The following is a 27321-nucleotide window of genomic DNA, read 5'->3' on the forward strand; positions in this document are numbered from 1 at the left end:
AAGGTACACAGGGTAAAGAAGAGAGGATGCTCAGGACTTCACAAAAGTGAAGTGCTATCACTTGAAGCCACGCAATACAATACTCAGACTGTCAGATTTGGGTCACATTCTCAAGACTTTTAAACTGACAGATAAACACTTATTAAGATCTGATGCAAAGATTAGAAGTAGTATTTTCAAGCAGCCTGGGTAACCAGGAACCTAAAATTTACTGAAAACAAATGGGACTAAGGTGATTTTAAATGCCTGAACTACTTATGACAAGAGTTCGTCCAAGTTTGCAGAAGGTATTTTGAAAACAGAACCTAGTCTTCTAAATGATTTATGTTACAGAATATTTCCACTACTGAATTTGTCTAGTGTCATGGGAACAGCTTACTTGGAATACTGCTATAGAATTATTCCAAGCACATGTGGCATGAAGTCTTTAAATCATTCTCACCTGGAAATGTCCATCACAAGGCTCTCTTCTTTTTTCACTGGATTTTCAACGATGTTCGCAAGTCGGTGGATGACCCATTTTCTTAGTCGAGTGATCTTATGTTGTGCTCTTTCAATAAGGAAGTGGACACAATCAGTAGTTTGAACATTATCCCAAGATAAACACAAACCACACCATTTACTGCAGCAAGAGGTGACTTTCAGATATTTAGAGACTTTATGCTAAAGATGGCAAAGTTACATAGTAAGAAAGCGACAGGTAAAATAAGGAGAGACATAACCTTCCCAAGTTTGCTTTTTACTATGCAAAAGACAAGTCTATTCACCCCACTGAGGTACTGCAGTTTAGCAAAAAGCACTTCAAGAATTGCAGTAGTCAGTAGAGTGAGGTTATAGGTGCACAAGTAACACACAGACATACTGTTTTAACAGCTTACATCTTCTTTGGAAGAAGCCCCTGCAAGTAACCCAGTACCCGCAGCACCATGTCGTGGGTATTCAGCGAGCGGCAGCACCACAGAGGATAGAACTCTCTCTTGGGAAGTTTTCCTAGCTAGAAATTGCTACAAATGCCTATCAAGGATGTAAGTATCTACAGGCTACTCTTGAGATGCGGAAGTGGGTGCTTTGCTGTGGGCCAAGGAGATGAGAGCACTCAGGTCAGTTTAAAAGTCAGGTAAAAGTGACACACCATTCCTACAAAGACCTGAAGAGTCTGTAATGAAAAAGAAAGCCACTGGACATTTTTGCCAAAGCAGTTGTCAGGGCTAGAAAAATAAGAGAAAAGGCTTCTTTGGTGATCCAGTCTGCTTTGGTCAGGCTGGCTGGTTCTCACCGTGTTTGCTCCTATTGGCAGAATTGAATTTTATCCCAGCAAAAGAGTCAGATGCTGGGGCTAAACCTTCTGGGACAGAAGAAACAGAACAGGTAACAATTGTAAACTCACGGCAAGGGAACCAGCAAATGTTGGCTGTCCAAACCAGACTTCACACAGGTAGCTACTCTAACCACAAAACAGAAAGAGAAGAGGAAGGTGCATCATCTATACACTCACATGTTTACATTCTCCTGGTTCTGTTTTTGCCGGTTACTTGAGAAGTCTAAACAACAGTCAAAGTCTGGCCTGAGGAACATGTCTTTGAGCCACTCAACGTATTTTAGCAATGCCACTGGCTGCAGGTGTCTGACTACCCTGGAAGAGCTGGAAAACACTGGATAGCCTTGATTGGTGAGAGTAGAGAAGCCAATCATCACTGCCAGCTGCCTCTCCAGGTCATCACACCTGCTCAGAAATTCATCTACATATCCTTCCATCTCTGGAGCAAACCTAAATCGGTCCGGAAGCTGAAAAACACAGTCAAACAAGCTGGTTAGGAACCTCCCACAGAGTCTGAGTGTCTTTATGAGTACAAATCACTTTACTGATTTGACTGCAGTAAGTAAATTAAAGTCACATCCCTGAACATTCGTCATAAGGCATACAGCAGGTCATCAATTTCACCTCATGGTCTTCCTCACATAGGAGCAACCACTGTAAGCAACCACAGAATCCAGTCACGTACCAACTTCAACCCTTTAACTTGCACCTTCCAAAACAGTCAGCCTTCAGCAGGCTGGACCACATGCTGGCCAGTATAGCTAAGCTCCCAGGCTGATCAGCTCTTATTTTGGGTGGAAGTCCAGGGTGTTTCTCACATCATCTGCATTAGAGTTTCCCTCGATTTGGAAACTCCCCCACATCAATTGCGGTCTCATCTAGCAGCTCTGGAGCTTGCTGACCTACAGTGGGTAGAACAAATCCCACCTCCTCTCCCTGGTGTCTCAGAAGTGTTAAGGCATTTTGAAACAAGGAGTTGACACGTTTAATGTAAAAACCATATCCCGAGGTGTTGCTGTTTTGTGCTAAGTGCTATGCTCAGTCCTGCCACTGATCCGCAAGGCATACAGCTGGCAGGCTGCTGGCCTTGGTACACTGTCCAGCAGCGTGCAGACCACCAGGACGTGTCCCATCTCACCACACATCCCATTTCCTTATGTTCTTTCATAGCCCACAGTGTTCAACCCCACTCATTTGTTCTGGAAAAAGCCCAAAAGCATAACTGGATAAATCTCAAAGAGGGCAAGCTGCGGCTTCATTCCAAAAAAGGCAACGCAACTTCCGTAAATTAATAGAACAACTTGTTTGGTACAGCGTCATGATCCATACAGTGACCTGGCAGGAGCAGAAACAGTAATGGAAGTCTAGGGAACACTGTTCTTTTAAATACAAGGGCTATAAATACCTAATTAACTCAAATTCATCCAATTATAACATTAATACCCCTGCAAGAAATCTCACACAAAACACAACTTAGCAAGCTCCTGCTTCCACTGTTGGAGAACTCAATACTTGTTCATCGGTATGAAAACTCAGAGAAACTCCAGGACAGACTGCTGTAAACAGGCTAATAACTCACAGCAGGGGTTTCACCAATCATCTCTCAACAAAAGCAAATCAAGCACATTTGCTCTCCTGTTGAAAAAAAAGTGGATTCAGGAAGATAACTGTCAGTAAATATCAGACTCAAGCTTTGTCTAGTTCCATCTCCAACAACCACAATCCCACAAGAAAGTACAAGGTAACAGTATTTGCTTTCCAAAACAAACAACTGGTGTCAAGGAACAAAACAAACCAAACCCGAAAAACAACAACAGTAAATTCAAACTAAGATCTTTTCTGCTTCCTCATCATCAACAATATTAGAGGTTTCTCTTTCCATTCAGTCAATCATTGTCTTCAGTGGATTTGTATGCTTCAGAGACAAATTAAATTAACAATTCTTTGATGTGCATGGAAGAACACAGCCTAATTCACTATGCAACAAGCATAAAAAGCAAGAAACAGGAAAACAACTAAGTCAGTGGATAAACCCTGGAGAAAATTGGTCCATACAGGGAGGCACCACGGTAAGCATTATGTTCAGAGCAAACCCACACATCTATTGCTGCCTTGATACCAGAACAGAAATACTGCAAAGTCCTATTCCTCCCAAGAGAGGGCAATGATTATTGGGCCCACATGAGGAGGCTTAGGACTATGTTACCACAAAAAGCCAAGCCAAAGCCTGTTTTTATCAATATTCCCCTTTTATTCTTCCTCCCTTTATTGCAAGGCTGTGTTATTTGCTGGCTTCCCAGGAGAGAAGGAGTAAGAGGAATTCCAAAATCCAATTCCCAAATAAAATTCGTGCTTAAACCTCAGATGTGCTTATTGAAACAAGCACTAACATAAACAAAAGCATGAGTTGTCCCTTTTTGTCTTTGCCTTCAAATGTTCATGCAACACCCAGCACAATGACAGACAAAAAGGAGCTTCTGGACACGCAACATCAAAAGGACTGTTAAAGGATGACATATGACATCGTCAATATGCTGAGGGCTGCCCTTCCTCTGTCTCCCCCATCGTTAGAGCTTTCTCAGCAACATCAATGAAAGCAGATGGGTCAGGGCTAAACAAGTTCAAAACCCTTAAAATAAGTCTGAACAGAAATACACAAAAGAGGCAACGACAATTAACCACAGTCTATACTCAGCCCACTAAAACCAGCGGTCATACAGTAACCTTGCTTTTAGTAAGAATCCAAGGTCTAAAATTAGATAAACTTTTTTTATACCAGATGACATGAAACTAGAAAGCAGGGAAGAGAGGACTTCTGCTCAGGACAGGATCTTTAATCCTGAGCATGAGCACTTTCAGAAGACCTACCTGAGTTGTTACCACATGTTCTCCATAGTGCTGCATCACCTTGCCTTTGAGAACCATCTGTAGCTGATCCAGAGACAACAAGGGGAGAGCACTGCCCAGCAACCTGTAGCACATGTAACTGAGTGGAAACAAAGAAGATTCCCTCAGGTAGAGGCACAGCAGTAAAGCCACACACAAGGGTAAGACAGAGAAGTGGTGGGGTGGGCTACATGGAGCGTGCAGGAAGGCAGAAGTCAAAAACTCATGGATCCTGTGTTCAAAAATCCTACTGCCCAAAGCTTTAGACTGGGGCAAGAAACAGAAGGATAATACGGAAAACAACAAACAACGTATGTTAACACAAACCTCACAGGTCCTGATTTCTCCTTCAATAGCCCATTCTCCACACCTTCTTTCCAGAACAGTTCAAAGGCATCGTCCTTCAGTGAAACTTGTAGCAAATCAAACACTACACTGGGCAATTTCTTGTCCTTCTTCTCAGACTTAGCAGCACTTTGCAGAAGCTCTACAAGTCTAGAAGAAGAAAGAAAATAATGCAAGAGATCTGGCCTGGGATTGCTGAAGGACAAATGCATCCTGCTGAAGGACACGGAACATTTCCTGAGCACTGCAGGCTGTGCCTCTTGGGAGACATGACAGAGCTATAATTTAGGAACCTGCATAACAGTTAGCGCCTAACTCTTAACAGGGCCTGCAGTGGCAAATACAGGCAGGTATCAGAATGAAAGCCACATTTGTCTCACTGCTAGCCAAGCGACCAAGAATGTTGCATTTCATGCTCCTTATTTAAGAACTCACCTGGGAATATTCTGCTCATTTACAACAGTAGGTGAGCCAAATAGCTTCTTCAGATTTATAGGTTTTAGAACACCAGGGAATTTCTGTATGCCCACAAGCAAAAGGTGCAGGTTCTCTGGAGATGTGAAGGCTGAAGCGAGGTCACTTTGCAAGATGCCAAACAGGACCTCCTCAAACACAGTTTCAGGAACCTAGGCAGGAATGAAGGTGAGAGCATATGAGAAACATTTGAGGGCATTTTACTAACTTGCTGTGTAGTATATTAAAATACCTGCATTGTAGGGCATTTTACTAAAAGCTTGCAGTGTTCTGGAAACTTTAGAAATAGTCTTTACGGTGACACAACCAAAAATAAATAATGGATGTGTCCAGTACTGCCACACAGTCCCCAGGTGCTTAACCATGTGGAGCAGGACAATACGTTGTCATCAGATAGCAATTCTGTTCAACTGACTCCAGCTGCAATTGTTCCCTTGCTGTCTGACTGCTCCTGTCTGTACAGCCGTGCAGCCCAGGGAGGAGGAAACACTCTTGTATTAGCTTTTAATTATATTTCCCCAAAATAAGTTACTTGTTTCAATAAGATTTGGTGGTAAACAACTGTATTCAATGGTTTTAGAGAAAACAGGATACAACATTTTCATCAATAAGAAACACACAAAACTGGCTTTAATTGGCATTTTTTAAAGATTGGATTCAAAAGACGTGTAAACCTAACATCCAGACTAAATGACCCAGAACACTTCCACACAAAACATTATTTAACTTTGATTTAAAAATTAAGTCTTCACATCTACAAACAATATCCACATAAAAGAAGGGAATAAACACTCTCTTCTTTTAGTACATACTCAAGGGTACCTTTACTCCATGTCCCTACATCCTTTCACTCCCAACAGCACAAAATTCAACCTTAGGCCCAGTCTTGGTGCATAAAAAAGGTTTGCTGCCCCAAGTTTTCAGCATACTTCTATTCAAAAGAGTACACAGTCTAACATACCACCCAAGCAAGTCAACTGGGAAAAAAAGAGACTACAAATTTGTCCATAATACAATTAGACTAAGCTAAACCAGAGCATCCTTTCCAGAATAAAAGCATCTGCCCACAGGCAACAGAGGAAACAGCTCCCACAGTTTAGACTCACTCTTCCACACACCTCCCTTTAACTTCCAACTGTGAACAAACTAAGGAAAAAGCAGTCCCCGAAGTAAAGTCGTCCCTTCTCCCACCCACCACGTGCTGTGGCTATACCTCAGACATGATGTCAATAAGAGTTTTGCGAGGGAGATCTCTGAGGTGTGCTTGATGATGTGCCAGCTGCTGGAGAAGCTGGATGCTCTCCAGCAGAGCTTTCCGGTCCTAGAAACGAAAGATAAGCCAAAAACAGAGGACATATATCAATAATTAAGCTGAAGATTCAGGTAATATTCCACTCTTAAGACCCTTAAGTCTACTTGTAATAATAAGCTGTGTTCCTGATAGGCCACCCAGCTTTTCCCAAAATGGTGTCTTCTAGCTGTATATAACAACAGATCCCATCCTTCCGGGAGACACAGGAATCTCCTGTACTATCTGACACAGTTCCTACATTCTAGTCAGGAAGAGACATTTAAAAGGCACAAAAAGTTCATGGATAATGCAAAAGAAATTAACTGAACTTGATGCTTCAAGTCCTATCTCATCGACTAGCCAATGACCCAGCCTTTCTCTCTAGACCTCTCTCCACTTCAGACAGCCCCACCAGTAACGACGAACAACATAACAGCAGCAATGTTACCTTAACAAGCCGGCCAGATTGAAACAGAGCCATAACTCCAAAAAAGTTTCCAAAAGCAGCATTTCTCACAAGTTTCTGAAAAGGTGGGGAAAAAGAAAAAGAGGGTAAAAATCCACTTCACTTAGATTTCACATTCAGCTACAGCTCTGATCAGTGGAACAAGATGGCTGGAAGATCTAGCCTTGAAGACCCTGCCATGTGAAGATAACACACTGAAAAGCAATCCGCTGCATTACGCTTAAGAGCAACTGTCCTAGATTATCCTTCCATCACACAGACAAATCTCAGCTAAAACAGGGCCAGATGACATTGTCATCAACTTCTACTTTTTACAAATATTTCTGTTATTTCATTACAGTCATTTGCCTTAGCAAGAACCCAAAAACTACAGCATCCACAGGCACCAAGCCTTGAAAGAACAGAGAACAGTTAATTTGAACTAGCTGTTGGCCAACGCTGCTAAGAGCCGACTCACCTTTTTCACTTTTTCCAGATTGTGTTTTTCTTTTATCTGCTCCAGCACACTGCACATTGGAATTTCTTCAAAAGCCTGTAAAACCTGAGGAGATGCATGGATTAGCTCAGTTTGCAGTTCTTCCATTTCATGAAGTTTTATCGAGTTCAGTCGAAATAGAACTGAACAGTTGTTAAGCACAGCAGCAGATGTGACGCTTTATTAGGTCAGAATAGAGACAACTAAATCAGTAAAAGACGTGCCAGTATAGGAACTAGTGTAGACGTAAATACACCTGCTGATATTCCTGGGTTTTTTTTCCTCCCTGGATATGACATAGCAGGATTAATAATGAGAACATTTTGCTGCAACTGCATGACCCTGTAACAGAAGCAACGAAACTTTTCAGCATGGGCAAAGGCTGATCTAAGTGGGAAGAACACAGGCTCTTCTGCATTATCAATGCTAGGTGAAATGAGGTCAGATCCCACTGGTGATCCCAATTGCTGGGACTCTTAGCTATGTTACAGACTCAAACGGCACGGAGAAAAAAAAAGCTTTAAAGTGTGTGTTAAAGGGTTGCCTTTTCAGATCTCGCACATAAACAGCCCAACACCAGGAGTAAGTCAATTTTAAGGAGTAATGACAGTTGCAGATGCAGCATATTTGAAAATCTGGTCAAAGTCTGCAAACTAAGGATGGTTCTTGAAGCAGGACAGAATTCTGTAGCACGAGTGTGACATTGGTATAGCTTATACCTTTGTAAGTGTATCGTTTCTAAAACAGACTGGCATCATTTAAACCGCACCGTTTCTCTATGCTCACTGCCAAGAGCTTTCTCTGCCATCTGCACGCACAAGTTGCCAGAAGGGAGCCCTCGAGCCTCCTTACGCACAGCAAAGCGGGACCCCAGGCACCGACTGGGGCCGGTGAGGGGCCACAGAGCACACTGCTCTGCGCTGGGAAACACTGACCTGCGCCAGGGCCAAGCTGAAGCCTGGGCGGGCGGCCTCGCGGGTGGCTCCCAGCCCTTCCACCAGACGCTTGAGGGTGTACTGCAGCTCATCGTCCTGCAAGACAGACCCAGCTCCGGCGGTGCCCGTGCTCCTCTGGAGCCAGCGGGCCCGCCAGGCCCCCCGCCGCAGGCCCGGCCGGCGCCCCGCCGCGCCTCTGCCCCAACACACGCCTTTCCAAGCGTGAGCGGAGGGAAGCGCCGTGCCGACCCGGTGCCTGCCCGCACCCACAGCCCCTCCGGCCGGCCCGGCGCGACCGCGGCCCCCGCCTCACCTTCCTGCCCTCCTGCAGGTGCCGCAGGAGGTTCTCGGTGGCCGCCAGCCGCACCTCCTGCTCCGGCTTAGCGATGTCCCAGAAGAAGTCGAGGAAGGCGCGGCCCTGCCGCAGCACCCCGCGGGGGTCGGCGACCACGCCGCCGCCCTGGCCCTCCAGCTCCGCCATGCCTCCGCTGCCGCACGTGGGGCCGCCGCCGCCCGCTCCGCCTCTTCCGGGGCAGCGGGGCCCGGGCGGGGACGGGCCTGTCAGCCCCGACGGGCCGCGGCCTCCCACCGCCTCAGCGCCCCGCGTCCCCTCAGCGCCCCGCGTTCCCTCAGCGCCGCGGTTCCTCCTCAGCGCCCCGCGTTCCACTCAGCGCCCCGCGTCCCCTCAGCCCCGCGCTCCCCTCAGCGCCCCACGTCCCTTCAGTGTCGCGGCTCCTCCTCAGCGCTCCCCTCAGCGCCCGGCGCTCCCCTCAGCCCCGCGTCCTCTCAGCCCCGCGCTCCCTTCAGGGCCGCCCCTCAGCGCCATTATTCCCCTCCCCGCCTCACAGCCCGGCACCCCCGCAGGCCGTGTTGGTCCCTCCCCTGCCCCAAGGGCTCTCCCCTGCCCTGCTCTTAGCAGCTTTTGAGGGAGGTTTGAATCCTTTTCCCCACGGGGAAGCGGAGCTCGCCGGGGGAAGAGGGCTAAAACCCCGCGGGGTGAGTGGGACACGGAGCGATCCACCTGCCCTGGAGCACGGTGGTCCATCCGTGCGGGGTCTGTTGGCACAATTGGTTGTTGTACGAGAATCTGTGTGTCTTGTGGCTTTGTTATAAAACCTGAAATAATAGCCTGGGAAAAGGAAACATCAGTACGTTTTTAAGGACACCAAGAAACTTCGGGGTGCAGCCCATGATCTTTATTTACAATAAAATACAGTGCTGTTCTCCAGCTGCCATGCACAAATTGTGCACATTTGCTGCCTTCCTTCCAGACTCTCCCCTCATGCCAGTGGCAGAAGTGCAGAGAATAAGTGAAACGCCCGGAGCAGGAACCATCTCTGCCCTTGATCTTATCAGCGGTGACCCCAAGATGATGCGGGGACATACGAGAGGCCAGCGACTAACACACCTCACAGCACGCCTCAGCGTCACAGGCCTGCGCTTGCGTCACAATGAAGGCCCAGCCCTGAGCGCTGCAGCCCGTACCGGCGGCTATCCCGGGAGCCCCCGGCAAAGGCGGCGCACGCAAGCCGCGACCGGGCCGCGCCGCGACGGCCGGTGAGCGCCTGTGACAGCGGCGGGCGAGCGCCCAGGCGCCGGGACTTCCCGACAGGCAGTAGAGCGGGCAGCCCCGTCAGGGCGGGGAGCTGGAGACAGGCACCGCGAGGGGCAGCCCTGGCCCGGGCTCCGGCGTTATAAACGGCGCGGGGTCCTGCGGGCGCGGTCCTGTCACGCTCGCACGGGGAGGAGGCCGCGGTGGCGATGGCGGATTTTGATCCTTACGACGATCGGGCCTACAGCAGCTTCGGCGGCGGCCGGGGGTGAGTGCGGCGCTGCGGGCGGCGCCAGGGCCCGGGCCGCTGGGGAGCACCGAGGGCTTCCCCCCGGAGCAGTAAGGGAAGGTGGGAGCGGCGCTCCGCGCCCCACACGGCCGGGCGAGGAGGGGGCGCGGCCGGGCAGGGCCTGGCCTGCCCCGTTCCCTGGGGAGATGGCGGCCGGGCAGGGTGGGGAGGCGGGTAGAGAGAGGGATGGGGGACGCTGCCTCTAGGAACCTTTCGGGCCCGTCTTGCCCCGTCGCCTTCCCCTCTCCGGGAGACGGGGGTGAGCCCGCCGGGGCGCTTTTCCCTCCGGTCTTGGCGGGCTCGCTTTGTGAGGCGAGGAGGAGGCTGTGGTGTCCCAGGAAGGGGTAGCGGCCGTCCCGTCGTTGCGCGGGGCGAGTGCCGCAAGGTTTAGGGCCTGGCGGCTTGGGAGCGCCAGAAAGGGGCGGGAGGAGGAGGGTGTCGCTGTGTTCCCGCCGGCCCGGAGGCGAGTGGAGGGGGGGATTCAGGGAGGTGCTGGGCCAGAGCCAGGGTAGGCCGTGAGGAGCCTCTGCGGGGACAGACGGGGAGATGGGAGGAGGACGCGTCCCATGAAGGGCTGTAGGGGGACGAGAGGCCCCTGTTCTGGCAGGACGGGCTCCGGCGGCGGGGGGAGCTGCTGCGGCGCCCCCGAGAGCGGGCAGCACTGTGATGCCTGCAGCGGGGAGGAAATGGGAGGGCTCTGTGATGCCTCCAGTCGGGGAGGGCTGCGAGCCGCTGTCCTGCGTTATGCGGGGCTCCGGGTGCTGACTCCAAATTTCTGATCCTTAGCAATAAGGCTCGTCTCATCTCTGTTTCTTTGCTGGAGAGTGCACACAGGGGAGGAGCTACAAAAGCAATAACCAGCAATTACAAAGTTTGTCTTGAGTCAGGTTAGGAAGATGCAATTAGTAATTGACTTTTTTGAAGGCTGGTGGTGTATAAGTTTCTGCGTGCGCTAAAATAAAACAGTAGGCGTAAAACTGTGAAACTGTATTAGCAAACAAATCTTAACGAGTATGCTATTTTGTAATCTAATTTTCCAAGATACGTTTCCTGATCCAGCAGTGTTGTTGTCCTTTCCTATTCTTAAAGCAATAAATCAGTATCATTTCAGGCTGTTGAGGCAGCAGGGAGATTGTAACAGGAGGACATATTCTTGTCTTGGAAACACTCTGACACTCAAGCTTTGTAAGGTTGTTTTTATGCATAGATACCCTTTGTGTCTAAAGAAGAGATAATGTAGCCAGAGCCAGAGCAAACAGATAATGTAGCCACTTACTGTTATTTCTTAAATTCTGTAACAGATAGCCTTGACAGCAGCCTAAAGTGACACTTGACACTCATGATAAATTCAGACGTTACTTTACAGTCTGCCCTAGTCAATGTAAGGATGTTCTATGAAGTAGTAAAATTAAAGTTAAAATCTTACTTTCGTATTCAGATTTCCTTAACAGGGTACCTAAGTTGCTCTCAGGCAAAACGTAGATACGTGTTTTGGTGAACTGAAGGCATCCTGCTGATTGGTAAATGCCTTTGCAGATGAGAAAATATACTTATTCTGCATTAGCTGCAGTTTTAAGCCTCAGATGCTACTAATACTAGAGTGAAACTTCTACTTGCATCTCATTTATCATTATTACTAGGAAGTTACTAACAGCTAATTCATTATTTTAGACCTTAACAGGTCTCTGTGCTTTGTATAAAGTCCCATAATGTGTAGCATAATGAAAATATTACTCCTTCTTGAAGGTCCTGATTAAAGAATCCCATGTTAACTGAAAGTGACTCTTACTCATTTCCAGGTGCTCTAGGACTGTAAGAATAGTGTAAACTCAGTTGAGATACAGTAGCTTTTGTGGAAGTTGCATGTTGCATAACCTTTGCTCTGTATAGAGAGCAAGCATCAGATTCAAGTGTGACAGAAAACAGTAGTGCCCAACAAGTTGTAACATCTGTAAGATATCTGCCTCTTTCTCATGCTCTTCAAAATTGTGGTGGAAGAGTATGACTGTGGCGTGATGAGAGAGGGGATTTTGCTACAACTGAGATGTCTGGTGGTGCACTGATTAAAAGCTGAAACATTGTCTATGTTTAGCTCACACCCGGGGCTAAACAATAACAGTTTTTCTCTTACCCAATGTCCCTTGCCTGACTGAGGAGGGGAATTGGGAAAAGGAGGGAGACTTGTGGGTTAAAATTAAACAGATTTAATAAAATAAAGAAACCAACAGAAATGATAATACAAAACACACAAAATTATACTTAGCTACAAAGTTGCAGCAAGTTGCTCCAGGAGTAACAGTGGTTGGGAATAAGAGAGACCAGAGGAGAGCAAAAAGAGCCCAACCTCTCCCTAGCAAGTCCTCCTTTTATAGTGAACTTGATGTTAATGATATAGAATATACCTGTGGGCCAGCCTGGGTCAGCTGCCCTGGATTTATCTGCTAAGGGCCTTGGTCACCACGGCTGGCCATAAACTGAAACAAATTCCCAATGAAACCAAGACAAACATAATACTATGAAATGCAGGAGTCACTTTATCTCATATTAAGAACATGATGCTGACTTTAATAACAAAAGGCTTACTATAAAAGCTTTTTAGTAAGTGTTTTGGAGCCCAAAATTTGACACACAAATCTGTAGTTAAGCATACTGAGACCTACCTGAAACTTTCTGAACATCTGTAGAGCTTCTCAAAGTTGAAGGAAACTGAGTATTTATCACTCCTGACTTGCTGGTAGGCTGTTTACTTAGGTGTGGTTTTCAGCACTGGGCTTAGTAATGCTGGGCACCTTACTCAAAAGTTAAGATTCATCTGCTGAAGTGCTGTACAAGTGAAGATGGAGAGCTAGGCTTTATCCTTCTGGCACTTTGGATCCTGTGTCTTACCCATTTAGTGTTAATAAATGTTTTCTAATTTTTAGGCTTGGGTAAGCTTTTTGTTGAAGCCATCTAACGCTTGCTGTAGAGATGTACTGGATTGCTTGAATAAGTTGGGTGTGTGTTTCGAGTTGTGGTCTTGGAGACTCTTGACAAAACTTGCATCCTGCTGAGCCTCTGGTGAAGCACTAACGTTGGAATCCAGTGAGGCTGTTGTCTCTGTGCTGTGCAAAAAGACAAGTACTGAGCTATTGTTTTGATCCTTAGTGAAAGGCTGTTGAACTCAAATACTAGCTTTCAAAATATTCATTGTTTTGAACTTTTGACAGATCTTGTTTTCTGGAGAGAATAATGAAACTTTCTAAAAGAGTAGCTTTGAAATGATAGTTTAGTTGTTTGTTCACCCCAATATGGCCTTATGATGTCATTAACTCAGTCCAGCAAAAAGTAGGTCTAATTATAGGGATGTTTACTTCTGCATTTGCCAGCAGCAAGCTTTCCTCTTCAGCTTTCTGCTTTGGTTTTCTGAAAAAGAAATCAAATGGTTGCGTTTCAGATTCCCACATTAAGATGACATAATTATTACCTAATTTTGTCTGAGCAAAAGTTACACTGAGTGGGAAATGCAGATATTCATTTAATGCTTTGGTGTGACCCAGTTCACTTAGTTCAGATATGGTTTTAATTGTAGTTGACTTCTGTCCTATTTTGTTACAAATGAGAGCATCTTCTTTCAATCTCATTGTTTGGTTACTGAAGTCAGCCTTGTATTTGTTTTTATTTTGCTGTTTCAGTGTTGAAAAAAACGTGGGGAACTGTAAAAACAATTGGTTTGTGTTGCTGTACCTGGATTCTGTAGGAAACCTAGTTTGGAACCTATTCTTCAGATGGAGACTAAAATACTAAATACATGGCTATATGTTTGATAACTGAGGCCTTAGTGGATCAAATTCAAAAACAGTACTTCATTTTCTGACTTAGCATCAGTAGAGATTGCACAATAGGGCATGGATTTCCACATGCGAGCTCTGGGAAGTTCTGGTATGCTATGGTAGAAACAAGGTTTGTCTGTAGCCCAAAAAATCCTTTGGGGGATTGCTAACTTGAGGGTGTGGTTTCAGAAGCAGCTCAAATTGATCTGAGTGGAGATTGCTGTTGAAAGCTGTAGTTCGAGCCCTTGCTTTCGTTCTTCCCATGTTGGCACGAGTCCTCTTTGCAGCTGTCCAGATCACCTTGTTGATCTGACTGAGAATTCAACCTTAGGGTAAGTTTTTAGGCAGATCAGCTCACTGGATGAGATGACTGGCAGTTCAAGGAAGACAGTGAGAATGTGTAGGATGGAATGCTCCTTTTAAACTCAGCTGAAGCAATTCTGATGTTCCTATAGAAGATAAAAATTAAGATTTTTTTTTTTTTGGTTGCAAATTAAATGTGTGGTATTTGAATAGCTGTTTTTAAAGCCATAGATGAGAATTAAGGACAAAGGCATGGAACTGAACCTACATGTCATGGAATTCTTTAGACGGGCTTCCCAGCTTTCTTGGAGGTTCCTCCTTAAAACTTAGTCTTGTGACTAAAGTTAATTGTGGTACACATACACAGCACCCAACTATAGCAGCTTTAGTTTTCCAGTATGTTTTTCACTCTGACTTCTTAATGAGACAAAGGCAGATGAGGAATATTGTCAAAAATGCTAAAATATGAACCTGGGTGGACACTAATTAAAGGTATGTAGGTTGTGATTCAAGTACATTTAGCAGCATGCCCAGAGCGTTGGTGACAAATGAGTCCTGCACGGAGCTGCTACCATAAAAAGGCACAAATGACAGGCTTACCTAGAAAGAATTCAGGAATCTTATTCAAGATTTCTGCAGTATCTGATTCATTAGTAATAAAATATTTATTCTGGAATAAAGTACATTGCTTGCCCAATGGATTTTCTGGCTGTGTGCAACCAGCCAGAATAAAAGGAAATAATAGAATTATTTGACCTTCTGTATATTAGGTAGGACTCTACAGAAATCTAATCAGTCTGTGTCACACTAGCAGGTCCTGGCTTGGTATGGTTTGTGTTCCACTGTGCTTTCAAATGCACAGTGAGCCTCTGGGAAGGGCAGCAGACATGAACAAAGCCCAGTGAACATAAGGCATTGAAGAGAACATGGGCAGAGTAGTAAGTGGGTGTCTCAGGTAGAAGTCAGAGATTGCTTAGGTGGGGCAAATGGTGTTGGAACCAGTGACAGTGGCATCCTGTAGTCTAGAAGTCCAGGAGCTATAACTTAAGGTTGCCTTGTGCCCACAGTATGAATCTTGCTCTCTCTGAAGGAGATCAAAGGAGGTTTTGAGGATTAGGCTCTACAGGAAATGAACACACAGATGTGTTACATGAATACAGTAAAGAATTTAACTGGTGCAGTCTAGTTCCTCAGCAACCAATGCCAATGGCCTTAACCGAGACGGAGGGAAAAGACAACATAGAGTACCTCAGTCTGTAATTCCCAAGACACAAAGGAAGAAGTAAACATCCAGATAGCACTGAAATTAGTTTCTCTGCCTCAGAACACCTCGCTCAACAAAGTTTTTTATTATGTATTCAAATAAAAGCATTACAGTCCAGTTATCTGATAGTTATAGCAATAACGTCAGAGTTAGGAGAAGATGTTTCTGTTAAGCTAAATGCTGCTGAAGTCATTTAGATGATTGTGGAGTGGATGTTGATAATATACTATTTAGTTAAAAGTGTTGGATCCAGCTTAATTTCAGGGTAAGCGGATGAGCCTGTGCCATGCAAGTATTTCTTCACTGATATAAATTATTCTTAAAATCTAGTCCAGGATGTGTTTTTTAAGAAGTAATGCTTTTGAGTAGGGGACAGTAGAGAACCTTACGTTGCTTTTCTTAATGGATTGTGGGATGAGAAAAAAGTTAATTCATCACTTTGTTACTGAGCTCACCTGTAATTATTTAAATATATTGTTCCTTTGTTTTCCCACTGAAGTACTGCATCAGGTAATACTAGTTGGCCAATAGTGGAGGTGGCAGGTACAGGCAAAGAGACGGAAAAACTAACTGAAGTTGTGGAAAAATCCACTTCCAAAAAGTCAAACAGCACCTGAGCAGTGCTGTATACTGTATCACTGGCTGTGTTGGGAGTCGAGTTCCAGAGACACTGTGCTTTTTTTCAACAGGTCTCGTGGTGGTGGTCTTGGTCCTCGCAAACAGAAAGAGCTGCCAACAGAACCCCCTTTCACAGCGTATGTGGGAAATCTACCCTTCAACACTGTTCAAGGAGACATAGATGCCATCTTCAAGGATCTCAGTGTAAGGAGTGTACGACTAGTCAGAGACAAGGAAACAGACAAATTTAAAGGTGAGTGTTCAGAGTTGTTTTAGTTGTCAATGGCTAACCAGTAGGAGAAAATGAGGTACTTCTAAAGTCACTTTAGTGGGGAATTTCAGTCCCTACTCTAAAGCACAGTTCACTTGTTGACCTGTATTTGTTTTTTATGTTGACTTAAGCAGGTTTCTCATTCACTAACAAACAAATATCTCATTTGAATGAGGTTCACTGTTGCTTCCATCATCTTAAGATACAGACTAACCTGAGTGACAAGAGTCAATATTTGTCCTGCCATAAAAGGACTTTCTCAAACCTTGTCTTGTATGAATTGTAACAAAGCTCTGAAGTGTCTGACCCACTTAAGATCCATGACCTTAAGTATTGAGTACTTGCACAATCTTTCTTTAGTTCAGGAGACTGCGACTGCTTCAGCTCTGTCTTTTTGTTTTAAGTAGACAGGAAGAAAAACCAAGCCATTCAGACAATTGTTTTAGAGGATGCAAATCTGATTTCCATTGGAATTAGCCAGTGGAAAGGGAGTACATTTGTAAGTTACTTCTAGCAGGGGGAAAGGCTTAACTCAGGTAACAGGGTTTCAGAAAAGGAATAAATTCACTAAATGGTGTGATGACACAAAATTGGACTGCTGGCCAAGCAGGTACTTCAGCATCTTGTTTAACAATACTAGTAAGCAAATGTCAATGTTCAGCTAAATAACTGTCTGAAGGCATAGATCAAATCTAATCTGTAATGAGAACCCTACACTAAAGGAAATTAATCAGGCTCTTAGCATTTGCATAGTGCCCATACAGAGTTCTGTTTCAGGATTTGTCCCCATCATTAATAGGCGTAGGTAAATGCATTCATCCTTAATGATGTTTGGTTTCTGAGTTGTGTACATCTTGCACTTACTGTTTTATAGCTCCTGTTTAAAAGACAAGGGAAGCTATTAGCAGATAGGCAGGAAGAGTAGCTTCTTGCAAAGGCCTTTTAAAGTGCTGGTATTAACTTGTGAAGTTCTTCTTACAGGATTTTGTTACGTAGAGTTTGATGAGGTGGAGTCACTCAAGGAAGCTCTTACATATGATGGTGCAGTAAGTATACTTGCAATTAATTTGTGAAATAAAAAGATAAGCACAAGTCTCAAACTCCTTGGCAGCCCATATGGTACATTCTGAAGAGATTCTCCTCTATTTAACAGCTTTTGGGTGACCGATCACTCCGAGTGGACATAGCAGAAGGCAGAAAACAGGATAAAGGTGGCTTTGGCTTCAGAAAAGGTGGCGGGCCTGATGACAGAGGTGACTTCCATTTTTCTAAATAGCTTCTTAAATATGATGGTTGTCATTATGACTTCTGGTGCTATCTAATGCTAAGACAAGGCATGCAAGTAAACATGAAGATTGTATAAGAAGGAGAAATTCTCTCTATATATGCATTTCTAATCTAGCTGCTGCCGCTCCTGAAATGTCTGGAATAGATGCGCTTTGTGTCCAAAAGCTGAACATGTTGTCACTCCTAGCCCAGGAAGTGAGACCAATACCCCTACTAATGTACAGTGCCTTGCAGAGGACAATCATGAGCCCAACAGTCTGATCTGCTACTATTTTATTACGATGTAAGAAAAGTGAGGAAGCTAAGTAAGCACGAGCATACAAATACTTATTTTGGACTATTTGATGTTCCAGTGTAAAAACAGGGTTTGCTGTAGTTGAAGCTTAATTGAACTAGGCCCAGTAAAGATTTCCATCGAATGTGTATTAGAGAAACTTTTCTGACCACTTATTCTTGGTTAACATAAACTGATCTTCTGTTCCTATGCAATGGAACTTGGTAGTACTGAAACAAAAGGATTTTCCAGCATCATGGCTTTGGATATTGAAGGTCTGAAACTTTGGTTTGGTGTCCCCTTGATCAGTCTTTCCCACAGCTTCAGACCTGAACACAATTGTGGCTTTTTTCCTAGGAATGGGAGGAGGTTCCCGAGAATCCAGAGGAGGTGGATGGGATTCCAGAGATGACTTCAATTCTGGTACCAGTATTAACACTTTTACAGATAGGCAGCCTAAAAGGCACAGAAATGTTCTCATTATCATGTCAGCTGCATTTGTCCCCATTACTGTTTTGATTGAATCTACTGTATGCCAACTTCGGACATCCTACAGCTGCAGTGGGATTCTTCAGGGGGAATCTTCCATTGCTTTATAATAGAGGAAAGAGTCTTGATTGTAAATTTTATGAAACAATGCTAAATGATGGAATACTTGCTAAAATGTAGCCTATGGTGTCTAGGTTTTAAGTGTTTCTCACACATGAGGCCAAGTGCACTTCTGAATAGTAGCAGAAACAGACAGATCATGTGGAAAAGCTGATACTGTACTCTTTCAAAGCAGAGGCTTTCACCTTCTTGAGGAGATGTGACATCGTATGTGTATCCCTAAAGCAACTGACTTCTCCAAAGATCTGTTAGTGTTCCAAAGAACTTTTAAATGCAAAATGTTCCTAAACTTCTGGACCTGTTACAGTAATGCAAGTTGCAGCAAATGACTGAACTTGCTAAGTGGAAGGTAGTGATGGAGCCACTGGGTTTGCTCTTGACTTCCAGTCAGTTTCTACCTATTAAGAGTCCAGGGTGACATTAACACAATTGCTTTTGTCCTCTGAAGTCGTGGGTTTGGTCCATTTTCTGATGGGGAGATGTTGGCCAGTGCAACTTTGCAATGTCTTGTCTCTGCGTGAGTGGAATGGACAAAGTAGAAGGAGCGGTAACAAAGCGTGCCCTTGGCACTAGCATGAAACAGAAGCATGGTGCTGGAGAGAGGAAGCTTGCTACAGCACTGCGCTTAACCTGCCTTCTGGTGTCATAGCTTTATACCTTTGTTGGCAGCTTCTTCAAATGCAGATGCATCTCAGCTTGTTAGATGCTGGATGAATGATTTGTGAGCCAGAAGTTTAGCATTTAAGTCTTAATTGCTACAGAAGCTTTTCTTCTTGGGTTGTACAGCCTTGCTCTGGATCAAGTCTTGAAAGATGGTGGTTTGGCACTGAAGTAAGTAAGGGAAAGTTCTGCAACTCGGCCAAATACTGAAGTGGAAAGGAAAATCTCAAGTGGGAGCAAAACAACTTTCTCTTCCAGGCAGCTTCTGAAAAACTGAGTATATTCCCCTTAAGTGCGCTGCTAGCCTGAAGTATCCCTCTCCCATTGAATGCAGGTGGGGCTTGGAGAGATACTCTAAGATAGTCATTGGTACAGAGTGGAACTCCAGTGACAGACAGTTCTTAATTTTTTTTGATATATAAACTGAAGAAATGTAATCAGTTTCATATTTAAAGTCTGAATTGGTTTTTTTTCCAGCTCTTTTGTTGGTCTAGTAAATGCCTGGTCAGTTTATAGTACTGATGAAAAGCCTGGGGGTTTTGCTCTCTTTTTCAAAGGCTCTGTTTTACAAGGACTGTACATTTCACTACTCCCTAGCTATTTTCCCATTTGCTGTGCTCCTGCAGATTTCATGCTAAGGCTGTAGCCAGCGTGATCATCTGGCTATGGAGTACTTTGAGTACTTCTAGTGTTGTCTCTGAATTCAGCTAATGGTGTTAACAATCTGAAGTTGCAGCTGAAGCTCATATTTTAAGCTCACTTGATGACCCACTCACCAACACTCCAATAAGCCTCTAGGTGGATAAAGCAGTTTCTGAACTTGGCATAGTGTCCTTGGTTTCAAATGGAATCTGTACAACTCTTCTAGAACATGTTAGAGATCTGTGAAGCAATCTATCTGCAGACAAAGGCTCTCAGTGCATCATCTTGGACTGACAGCAGTGACTTGCAAGGTTTTCCAGTCATCCTGATAAAAATCTAGATTAAAAGTATTGTGAAATGTGCTCTTTAAATTCACTGTCTTCCATCTTCAGGATTCAAAGATGATGACTTCTTGGGAGGCCGAGGCAGAGGAACCCGCCCTGGAGACCGGCGACCACCAGGTGCCTCAATGGGAAGTGGTGGCACTGGTCGCTTCAGAGATGGGCCCCCACTTCGTGGATCTTCCATGGACTTCAGAGAGCCAACAGAAGGTAAAGTCTTCATATTTTCTGTAGTTCAGCCTGCCTTCATGAAGGAGACTCCTGCTTTCTTTGTCAGGTTAAAGCTACTACCCTTGACAGACAGATCTTAAAACTGTGTTTTCTTTTCTTTCAGAGGAAAGAGCACAGCGACCCCGACTTCAGCTCAAACCTCGAACAGTTGCTACCCCCCTCAATCAAGTAGCCAACCCAAACTCTGCTATCTTTGGTGGAGCCAAGCCCCGAGAGGAAGTAGTAAAAGAGCACGACTGAGTTTGGGGTTGAGAGGGAATGGGGAGGCGGGAGAAAAAGCAAGACAGTAAAGAGTGACTAGCTCTGCTAGAATGTCAACCCTGCAGTTTACCATTCCTGCCATCTGGCATTTGTCCTCTTTGAAACTGAAAACACAGAGCTTGTGAATGCATGTCAGCTGTTAACAAGTGGTTTTTAGTACGTTCTTGGCTTTGCTGTATCTAGTGCCTGCTTTGTGCTGAGTTTACCCTCTTCTGTTACCTTCCAAGCAGCACAGTTGCCAGTAGATAAGGCAGTGTAGCTGCTTCCATGAGTGTGGAGGTCTCTGGACAAAGGTGCTGCTTCAACTTCTTCCTTTCTGGGTTTGTTTTACTTTAGAAGCACAGGTTAGACTTGGTTATTGCCCTGTATTGTTTCCTTTTACTTCCTCAGTGCTCCTCTTCTGACCTGCATGTCTCGTTCTGTATTGCTGTGGCTCTGAAGAGGAAAACTGGGGAGTCCAGATGAGTTGAACAGAGAAATTTACAGTTCTAACCGAGTAGTGAAATACCATTCAGGACAATTGGTGATAGAGTTACTGTATACAGCAGAGCCCCTCATAAAACTAAGGGGATGTCTTCATTTAGCCCACCCCTGGGGCTAAACAACAAACAGTTTTTCTATCACCCAATGTCCCTTCCCCAGCCAAGGAAAGGAATTGGGAAAAGGAGGGGGAATCATGGGTTTGAAGTTAAACAAATTTAATGAATTAAAGAAACCAATATAAATGACAACACAAAAGACACAAAATTATGCTTATCTACAGAGCACTGGCAAGTTGCTCCAGGAATTGCAATAGTTGGAAATGAGGAAGAGGGAGGGGAGAGGAGAGCAAAAAGAGCCCCACCTCTTCCCAGCAAGCCCTTCCTTTTATAATAAACTTGATGTTAATGATATAGAATATACATGTGGGCCAGCTTGGGTCAGCTGCCCCAGATTTAACTGCTAAGGGCCTTGATCACCATGAAAATCCCAATGAAACCAGGACAGGATTCCACCCCTTATTCTAGATCATTTACATCAAGTCACTACTATTTTCCCCATCCCTCAGCATACATACACATCCACATATGTACACAGAGATACTCCAGTCCATGCACCATCTCTCCAAGAAGTCCATTGAATCAATTCAGTTCAAATCTGTGGGTTCCATTTCTCAGTCTCTCAGGGCAGGAAAAAAACATTGGTGTGGGATTCACTCAGTTGGCAGATCAGGCCCAGGCCTCAATATGGTGTCATGGACTGGTGAAGTTGGGCACAGCAGGATGATGTGTTGCATCTTGATCTTGCAGCTGGTGTATCTGGTGCAGCCCATGTTCATGGTCTGGGCTGATTCTTACTGTAATAAATGACACTTAGCACCATACAGTTCAAGTTATGAGCTATTTTCACCCAGAATCAAATCTCCTTGGGGTACACATTTAACTTCCCCATCCTCCTGCATCATCCACCAGGTGCACCCAGGTCCTTGAGCAAAAGCAATTTCACACATAGGTTTGCCTTTGCTTGAGGCAGGAGTAATCCAGACTGTTTTCCCCAACATATTTCTTGCATGAACCACGGGGACTTTATCCCCCTCTACAGTGCGCAACAGTTTGGATTGAGCAGGACCAGCCCCATTGACGGATCCCCTGGTATTAACTAACCAGGTGGCCTCTGCTAAGTGTCCATCCCACTTTTTGAATGTCCCACCACCCATTGCTTTCAGTGTCATCTTCAACAGTCCATTACATTGTTCCGCTTTCCTGGCGGCGGGTGCACGGTAGGGGATGTGATATATCCCTTCAATACCAGGCTCTTTAGCCCAGGTGTCTAGGAGGCTATTTTGGAAATGAGTCCCCTTGTCTGACTCGATTCTTTCCAGAGTGCCATGTCACCACAAAATTTGCTTTTCAAGGTGCACAATAGTGTTATGGGCAGTGGCGTGAGGCATGGGGTATGTTTCCAACCAGCCAGTAATTGCTTCCACCATTGTGAGCACCTGGCACTTGCCTTGTCGGGTTCGTAGAAGCGAGATGTAATCAATCTGCCAGGCCTCTCCGTACTTATATTTTAGCCATTGTCCTCCATACTACCGGGGTTTTAGTCGTTTGGCTTGTTTAATTGCAGCACAAGTTTCACATTCATGGATGACCTGTGCGATAGTGTCCATGGTCAAATCCACCCCTTGGTCACCAGCCCATCTATATGTGGCATTTCTGCCTTGATGGCCCGATGTATTATGGGTCCACCAAGCTAAAAATAATTCACATTTATGCTGCCAGTCCAGATCTACTTGGGACACTTTGATCTTAGCAGCTTGATCCACCTGCTAGTTGTTTTGCTGTTCCTTAGTGGCTCAGCTGTTGGGTACATGGGCATGTATGTGATGTACCTTCACAGCCAGCTTCTCTAATTGGGTAGCAATATCCTGCCATAATTCGGCTGCCCAGATGGGTTTGCCTCTGTGCTGCCAGTTGTTTTTACTCCAGTGCTTCGGCCATCCCCACAGGGCATTTGCTACCATCCACGAGCCAGTGTACAGGTAGAGTACTGGCCATTTTTCTTGCTCAGCAATGTCTAGAGCCAGCTGGATGGCTCTTACTTCTGCAAACTGACTCGACTCACTGTCTCCCTCAGCTGCTTCTGCCACTCGTCGCGTAGGACTCCACACAGCAGCTTTCCACCCTCGCTGCTTGCCTACAATACAAGAAGAGATCCAAGGCCGTCGAATCCACAGAGTCCAAAAAACGTGGTTATCCCTCTCCTCCTTAGCTGGAGGCAGGGCCCCTCTAATCCTGAACATAGAGTTTGTTATCGACATCTTGGTTCGAGTGGCTCACGTAGATTTGATCCCCATTATTCACGTCTGGTAAATAGGGATCCAAAGCCCATCTACGCTGTCTGGAGAGCTTTCCATTGGAAACTGGAGCAACGAGTTTCCTGGAAGAACCCCCGTTCCTAATCAGTTCACCTTGCAACTCACGTATGTGTGTCCGTAAAGCCGAGGTAGGTTTTCCATCCCATTTCCTCATGTCTTCTCTATGGTCACGCAGGAAAAACCACAGGGTGCCTCATGATGTGTACTGTAACCTGGAGCAGGTCTTGCAGGGGAACGCTGTCTCCTGATGGCTGAGACGTTCTTCGGTGCAGGTGGGGAGAGTGGGGTCTGTCCTCCATCTGGGACATTTTTCCAACACCTCACCGAGCAGTTCTGTGGATTTGTCAGGCAGTTTTTCCACAGCAGAGGCAGTGGCCCGTGGGGAGGAAAAGAGATTGTCCACATATTGCTGCATCCGATTATCTATGTCGCCCACCATTGGTGTGTCGGCATCTGCCCAGCTAAATAATGTCAATGTGTTGCCATGCAATGGTGGCGTGCTCAGTACCCACTTGCACCACACAGGTCCAGTAACTTTGAGTGCATCTGGATCTACTGGTGTCTGTGGGTCATCCAGATCCTCAAAAGTCTGCTCCCGCACAGCTATTTGCCTTAGATTCTTAACCCCTCTCTCAATGATTGTCCACTTGCCTCGATGGTATAGGACATCATCCCTAAAGGTATAGCTGTTCCTTACGCTTCACAGGAGTAGCCGCCAGAGAGCGAGGGGCTGTGCACCAGTTGCAAGACCCCTGTCAATGCCCACTTCTCCAGCCATTGGTCCCAGCTGCTTGGCTTCGCTACCATCTAACTCAAAACCATCGGCTCCGTTATCCGAGCAGCCAAGTAACAAGTTGCTCACCTTCATGACGGCTGTAATCTTTATGTATATCTCGCAGCTCACTGAGGGATAGGGATCGAGTGGTTACCTCTGGCTCAGCCTCCTGTGATGTCCCTGGTCAGCCATCACGACCTGCTCTTTTTGTGGTTTTTGTCTTCTGTACAGGGGAGACCGATACCAGCACTGGTTGAGTCCCTAGGTTAGCCTCATCACTCGTCACTGGGGGCTGATCAGCTGCAGCCCTTGTTGCCAAAGTCAGTGCTGCAAGTTGAGTGATCACAGTACCCAGTGCAGAGATCTGAGCAGCCTCTGGGGTATCTGGGATGTCTGCTGTAGGGACTGGCAGGGCCTGAGTATCTGCGATGCCAGTTGTGGGTGCTGGGGCAGCTGCAGTGTCTGTCATAGGGGCTGGAGCTGCTGTGGTGCCTGGTGTAGGGGCCGGGGCTGCTGTGGGGCTTGTTACAGTGGTTGCAGCAGCTGTGCTGTATCCACCCTTATACCCATGTTTAAGCGAGAGCAAGAACTGAAAGACATTCAAAAGGCCCGACAATATGAGCATGGTGGTTGAAACATCCCACAGGTATTCAAAATTCTCAAAAGCCTGTGAGATCAGCCTTGAGGGAGAAAGAAAGTACATGTCACCCACTCCCATTCCACAGAAATCAGAAATGGGCACAGTTCCAAAAGGACTTATAATACCATAAACCAACGCCAAACAACATAGCAGAGCGATACCTCTAAGTCCATGCCCAGAAGTGATGAACCACACAAAACCAGTAACAAATAGCGGCAAAGCCACACATTTGATTAGCCATCCCAGAAGCAACTGTGAAACCAAACCCCAGAGAATTCCACCCAGCGGCCCTGCTACTGACACCAACATGATGAATGTTTGTAACAAGAACCGTCAAATCTGTGAAAACTTCAACCCTCTGAGACTCTTAGAGCAAAAGTCTATGGTTCTCCCATGTGACCTATTTATGTTGGGCACCAAATAAACTGTCTTCGTTTGGCCCACACCCAGGGCTAAACAACAGGTTTTCTTTCACCCCATGTCCCTTCCCCCGCCGAGGAAGGGAGTTGGGAAAAGGAGGGAGACTCGTGGGTTTGAAGTTGAACAGATTTAATGAAATAAAGAAACCAATATAAATGCAACACAAAAGAGACAAAATTATAGTTATTGACAGAGCACTGGCAAGTTGCTCCAGGAATCACCATCAGGGGAGAGGAGGGAACCCCCCCATCCCCAGCAGCTTTCCCTTTTGTAGTGAACTTGATGTTGATGCTGTAGAATACACCCGTGGGCCAACCTGGGGCAGCTGCCCTGGATTTAACTGCTAATGGCCTTGATCACCATGGCTGGCCACCTACTGAAACCAAATGCCAATGAAACCAGGACAGGGGGACAGCTGCCCTTTCACACAGGTTCCCAGAAAGTATCAATTTAATAGATGCAAATAAAATTGGCTGACAAGAGGCCTGGCAAATAGGTGGTGGAATCAGTATGGATAAAGCATCTGCCAGCAGACTCTTGCTGGTGGCTGTCTATTGACTTCAAACTGGTATGATACTACACCTCTGAGCTCAAGGTTAGTACTGCAAAAACACGCCTGTCTGAGCACAACTGCTCACTGGCTCTTTCTGCTTACATTTTTTGGGGGGGATTTTATGTGTTTGGTAAATTTTTAAATGAGGTTTCTACAAATAAAATTGACTTTTTAATTTTTTTTAAGGAGCGTATACTTTGCCATGCAGTGTGTAATTGCCATTATCCCCTGTATTTCTTTGCCCAGGGGTGTACAGTTTTAAGACCTCTGCTTTCAGAATACCTTGAAAATGGGTGGATTAGAAATTGTTCTGCTATAGATTCCCTTCATATAGAAGTTTGGGTAAAAAGCATCTCTTAATTGCTGCATCTCTCTTCACCTGAAATGTTTCTTGCTAGTGTGGGGTGGGAGGAGGGAGGGGAGGCTGGAGCAGGAGAGCATTAATGTTTAAAAACAACACCTGGATCTACAACACTGAAGTGTTGATACGTCCAATGCATGAGAAAATCTTGGGCCCCTAATGCCAGTGCTGACAGCTTTCAGCTCCACCAGCCACTGCACCAGGGTACCTGTGGGAGCAGCTTGGCAGCCTGGCTGCTTCCCTGCCGGCATCGCTGCCAGGAGTGAATTTCTTCCCTGAAGTTCCCTTTGTAATGTCAGAGCCCCAGCAATTTACAGAACTACTCTTTCCTTCCTTCTGCCTGTCACTTAATCTGCTTCTGAGATAAGAACCATTTGTCTAACACTAATACTTAATTTAAGACAGACATGCATTTGTGTGGTTGTATTCCAAATCCAATAATTGACCTATTTACATCTTCAATGTGGAAAAGATTTTAAGAACAAATTCCCATACAAAAACTCACCTCTAGTCAAGACAGTTGACTTTTAAATGTAAAAATGGAGGAAAAAAAAAAAAAGGAAAAGAATTCCAAATACTTAACACATTCTGCTTCATAACAAAATAAATTTATGGATATGGTATTTTGTGAATGATCTTTTAAATAAAAGAAAACATTAAGTAATATTTAACATCCTTGGTCTTTATTTGAGTCTGCTATAGCATGTTTTTTCCATCCCTTCAGTTCTCAAACGTCGTGTTAAATTGGAAATTTACTTCCTTAAATTTATGGGGAAGCAGTACCAGACCCAGTCTTACATAAATAAGGGATGGGGAGGAAAAGATAAAGGAGAGGAATCTAATCTAACCAAGTGCTGGAGCACGCAGGACACAGTGGGGTAACACTTGTGTACAAGTGGAAGCAAGCGCACGTTCTTAGTCCTGTGGCTTCAGCATAACCAGTTACATTGCTGGGGCTGCCAGGCAGAATTGGGAAGTATCAGAGCTTGCAGGTCGTACAGCTCTTCGTGCCCTTGCCCACAAGCTGGGTTCTGCTGCCCTCTGACCAGCATCCCCTGCCCCGTATAGGGCAAAATCCATGTCCTTCCCGTTTGAGTAGGGGTCAGTTTAATGC

At 45.4% G+C, this 27321-nt stretch overlaps 2 protein-coding genes across 3 annotated transcripts in view; one reads left to right on the plus strand and one right to left on the minus strand.

Moving 5' to 3' along the window:
• Positions 1-8692, minus strand: part of MYBBP1A (MYB binding protein 1a) — a 56355-nt gene extending 47663 nt beyond the window's left edge. The window contains exons 1-10 of the mRNA XM_068415512.1: positions 8504-8692; positions 8191-8286; positions 7238-7321; positions 6763-6837; positions 6237-6344; positions 4985-5175; positions 4532-4699; positions 4187-4304; positions 1496-1785; positions 443-550 (exon numbers count right to left, since the gene is read on the minus strand). Coding sequence (XP_068271613.1) covers positions 443-550; positions 1496-1785; positions 4187-4304; positions 4532-4699; positions 4985-5175; positions 6237-6344; positions 6763-6837; positions 7238-7321; positions 8191-8286; positions 8504-8671 — 1406 coding nt within the window. The 5' untranslated portion in view covers positions 8672-8692. The remainder of the gene's footprint in view (positions 1-442; positions 551-1495; positions 1786-4186; positions 4305-4531; positions 4700-4984; positions 5176-6236; positions 6345-6762; positions 6838-7237; positions 7322-8190; positions 8287-8503) is intronic.
• A 1196-nt stretch (positions 8693-9888) lies between these two features.
• Positions 9889-26871, plus strand: EIF4H (eukaryotic translation initiation factor 4H). Of its 2 annotated transcripts, XM_068415368.1 has the most exons (7): positions 9889-10010; positions 16097-16278; positions 17278-17342; positions 17450-17549; positions 18215-18280; positions 20161-20319; positions 20444-26871. In XM_068415368.1, the coding sequence occupies exons 1-7, from the start codon at positions 9952-9954 to the stop codon at positions 20578-20580; spliced, it is 768 nt and encodes a 255-aa protein (XP_068271469.1). In that variant the 5' UTR covers positions 9889-9951; the 3' UTR covers positions 20581-26871. The 2 variants fall into 2 exon arrangements, with proteins under 2 accessions (XP_068271469.1, XP_068271470.1); XM_068415369.1 differs by lacking the exon at positions 18215-18280 and having other exon boundaries at positions 9898-10010.
• Positions 26872-27321: the final 450 nt, after the last annotated feature.

Source organism: Nyctibius grandis, chromosome 18, assembly GCF_013368605.1.
Source record: "Nyctibius grandis isolate bNycGra1 chromosome 18, bNycGra1.pri, whole genome shotgun sequence".
Classification (NCBI taxonomy): domain Eukaryota; kingdom Metazoa; phylum Chordata; class Aves; order Nyctibiiformes; family Nyctibiidae; genus Nyctibius; species Nyctibius grandis.

What these genes read in the sequence shown, in the direction of transcription:
- EIF4H (XM_068415368.1), top strand. Translation starts at nt 9,952, where the DNA reads ATGGCGGATTTTGATCCTTACGACGATCGGGCCTACAGCAGCTTCGGC. An exon ending in CTCTTACATATGATGGTGCA is followed by an intron (nt 17,343 to 17,449) that starts GTAAGTATACTT and finishes TCTATTTAACAG; the next exon opens with CTTTTGGGTGACCGATCACT. An exon ending in CAGAGATGACTTCAATTCTG is followed by an intron (nt 18,281 to 20,160) that starts GTACCAGTATTA and finishes TTCCATCTTCAG; the next exon opens with GATTCAAAGATGATGACTTC.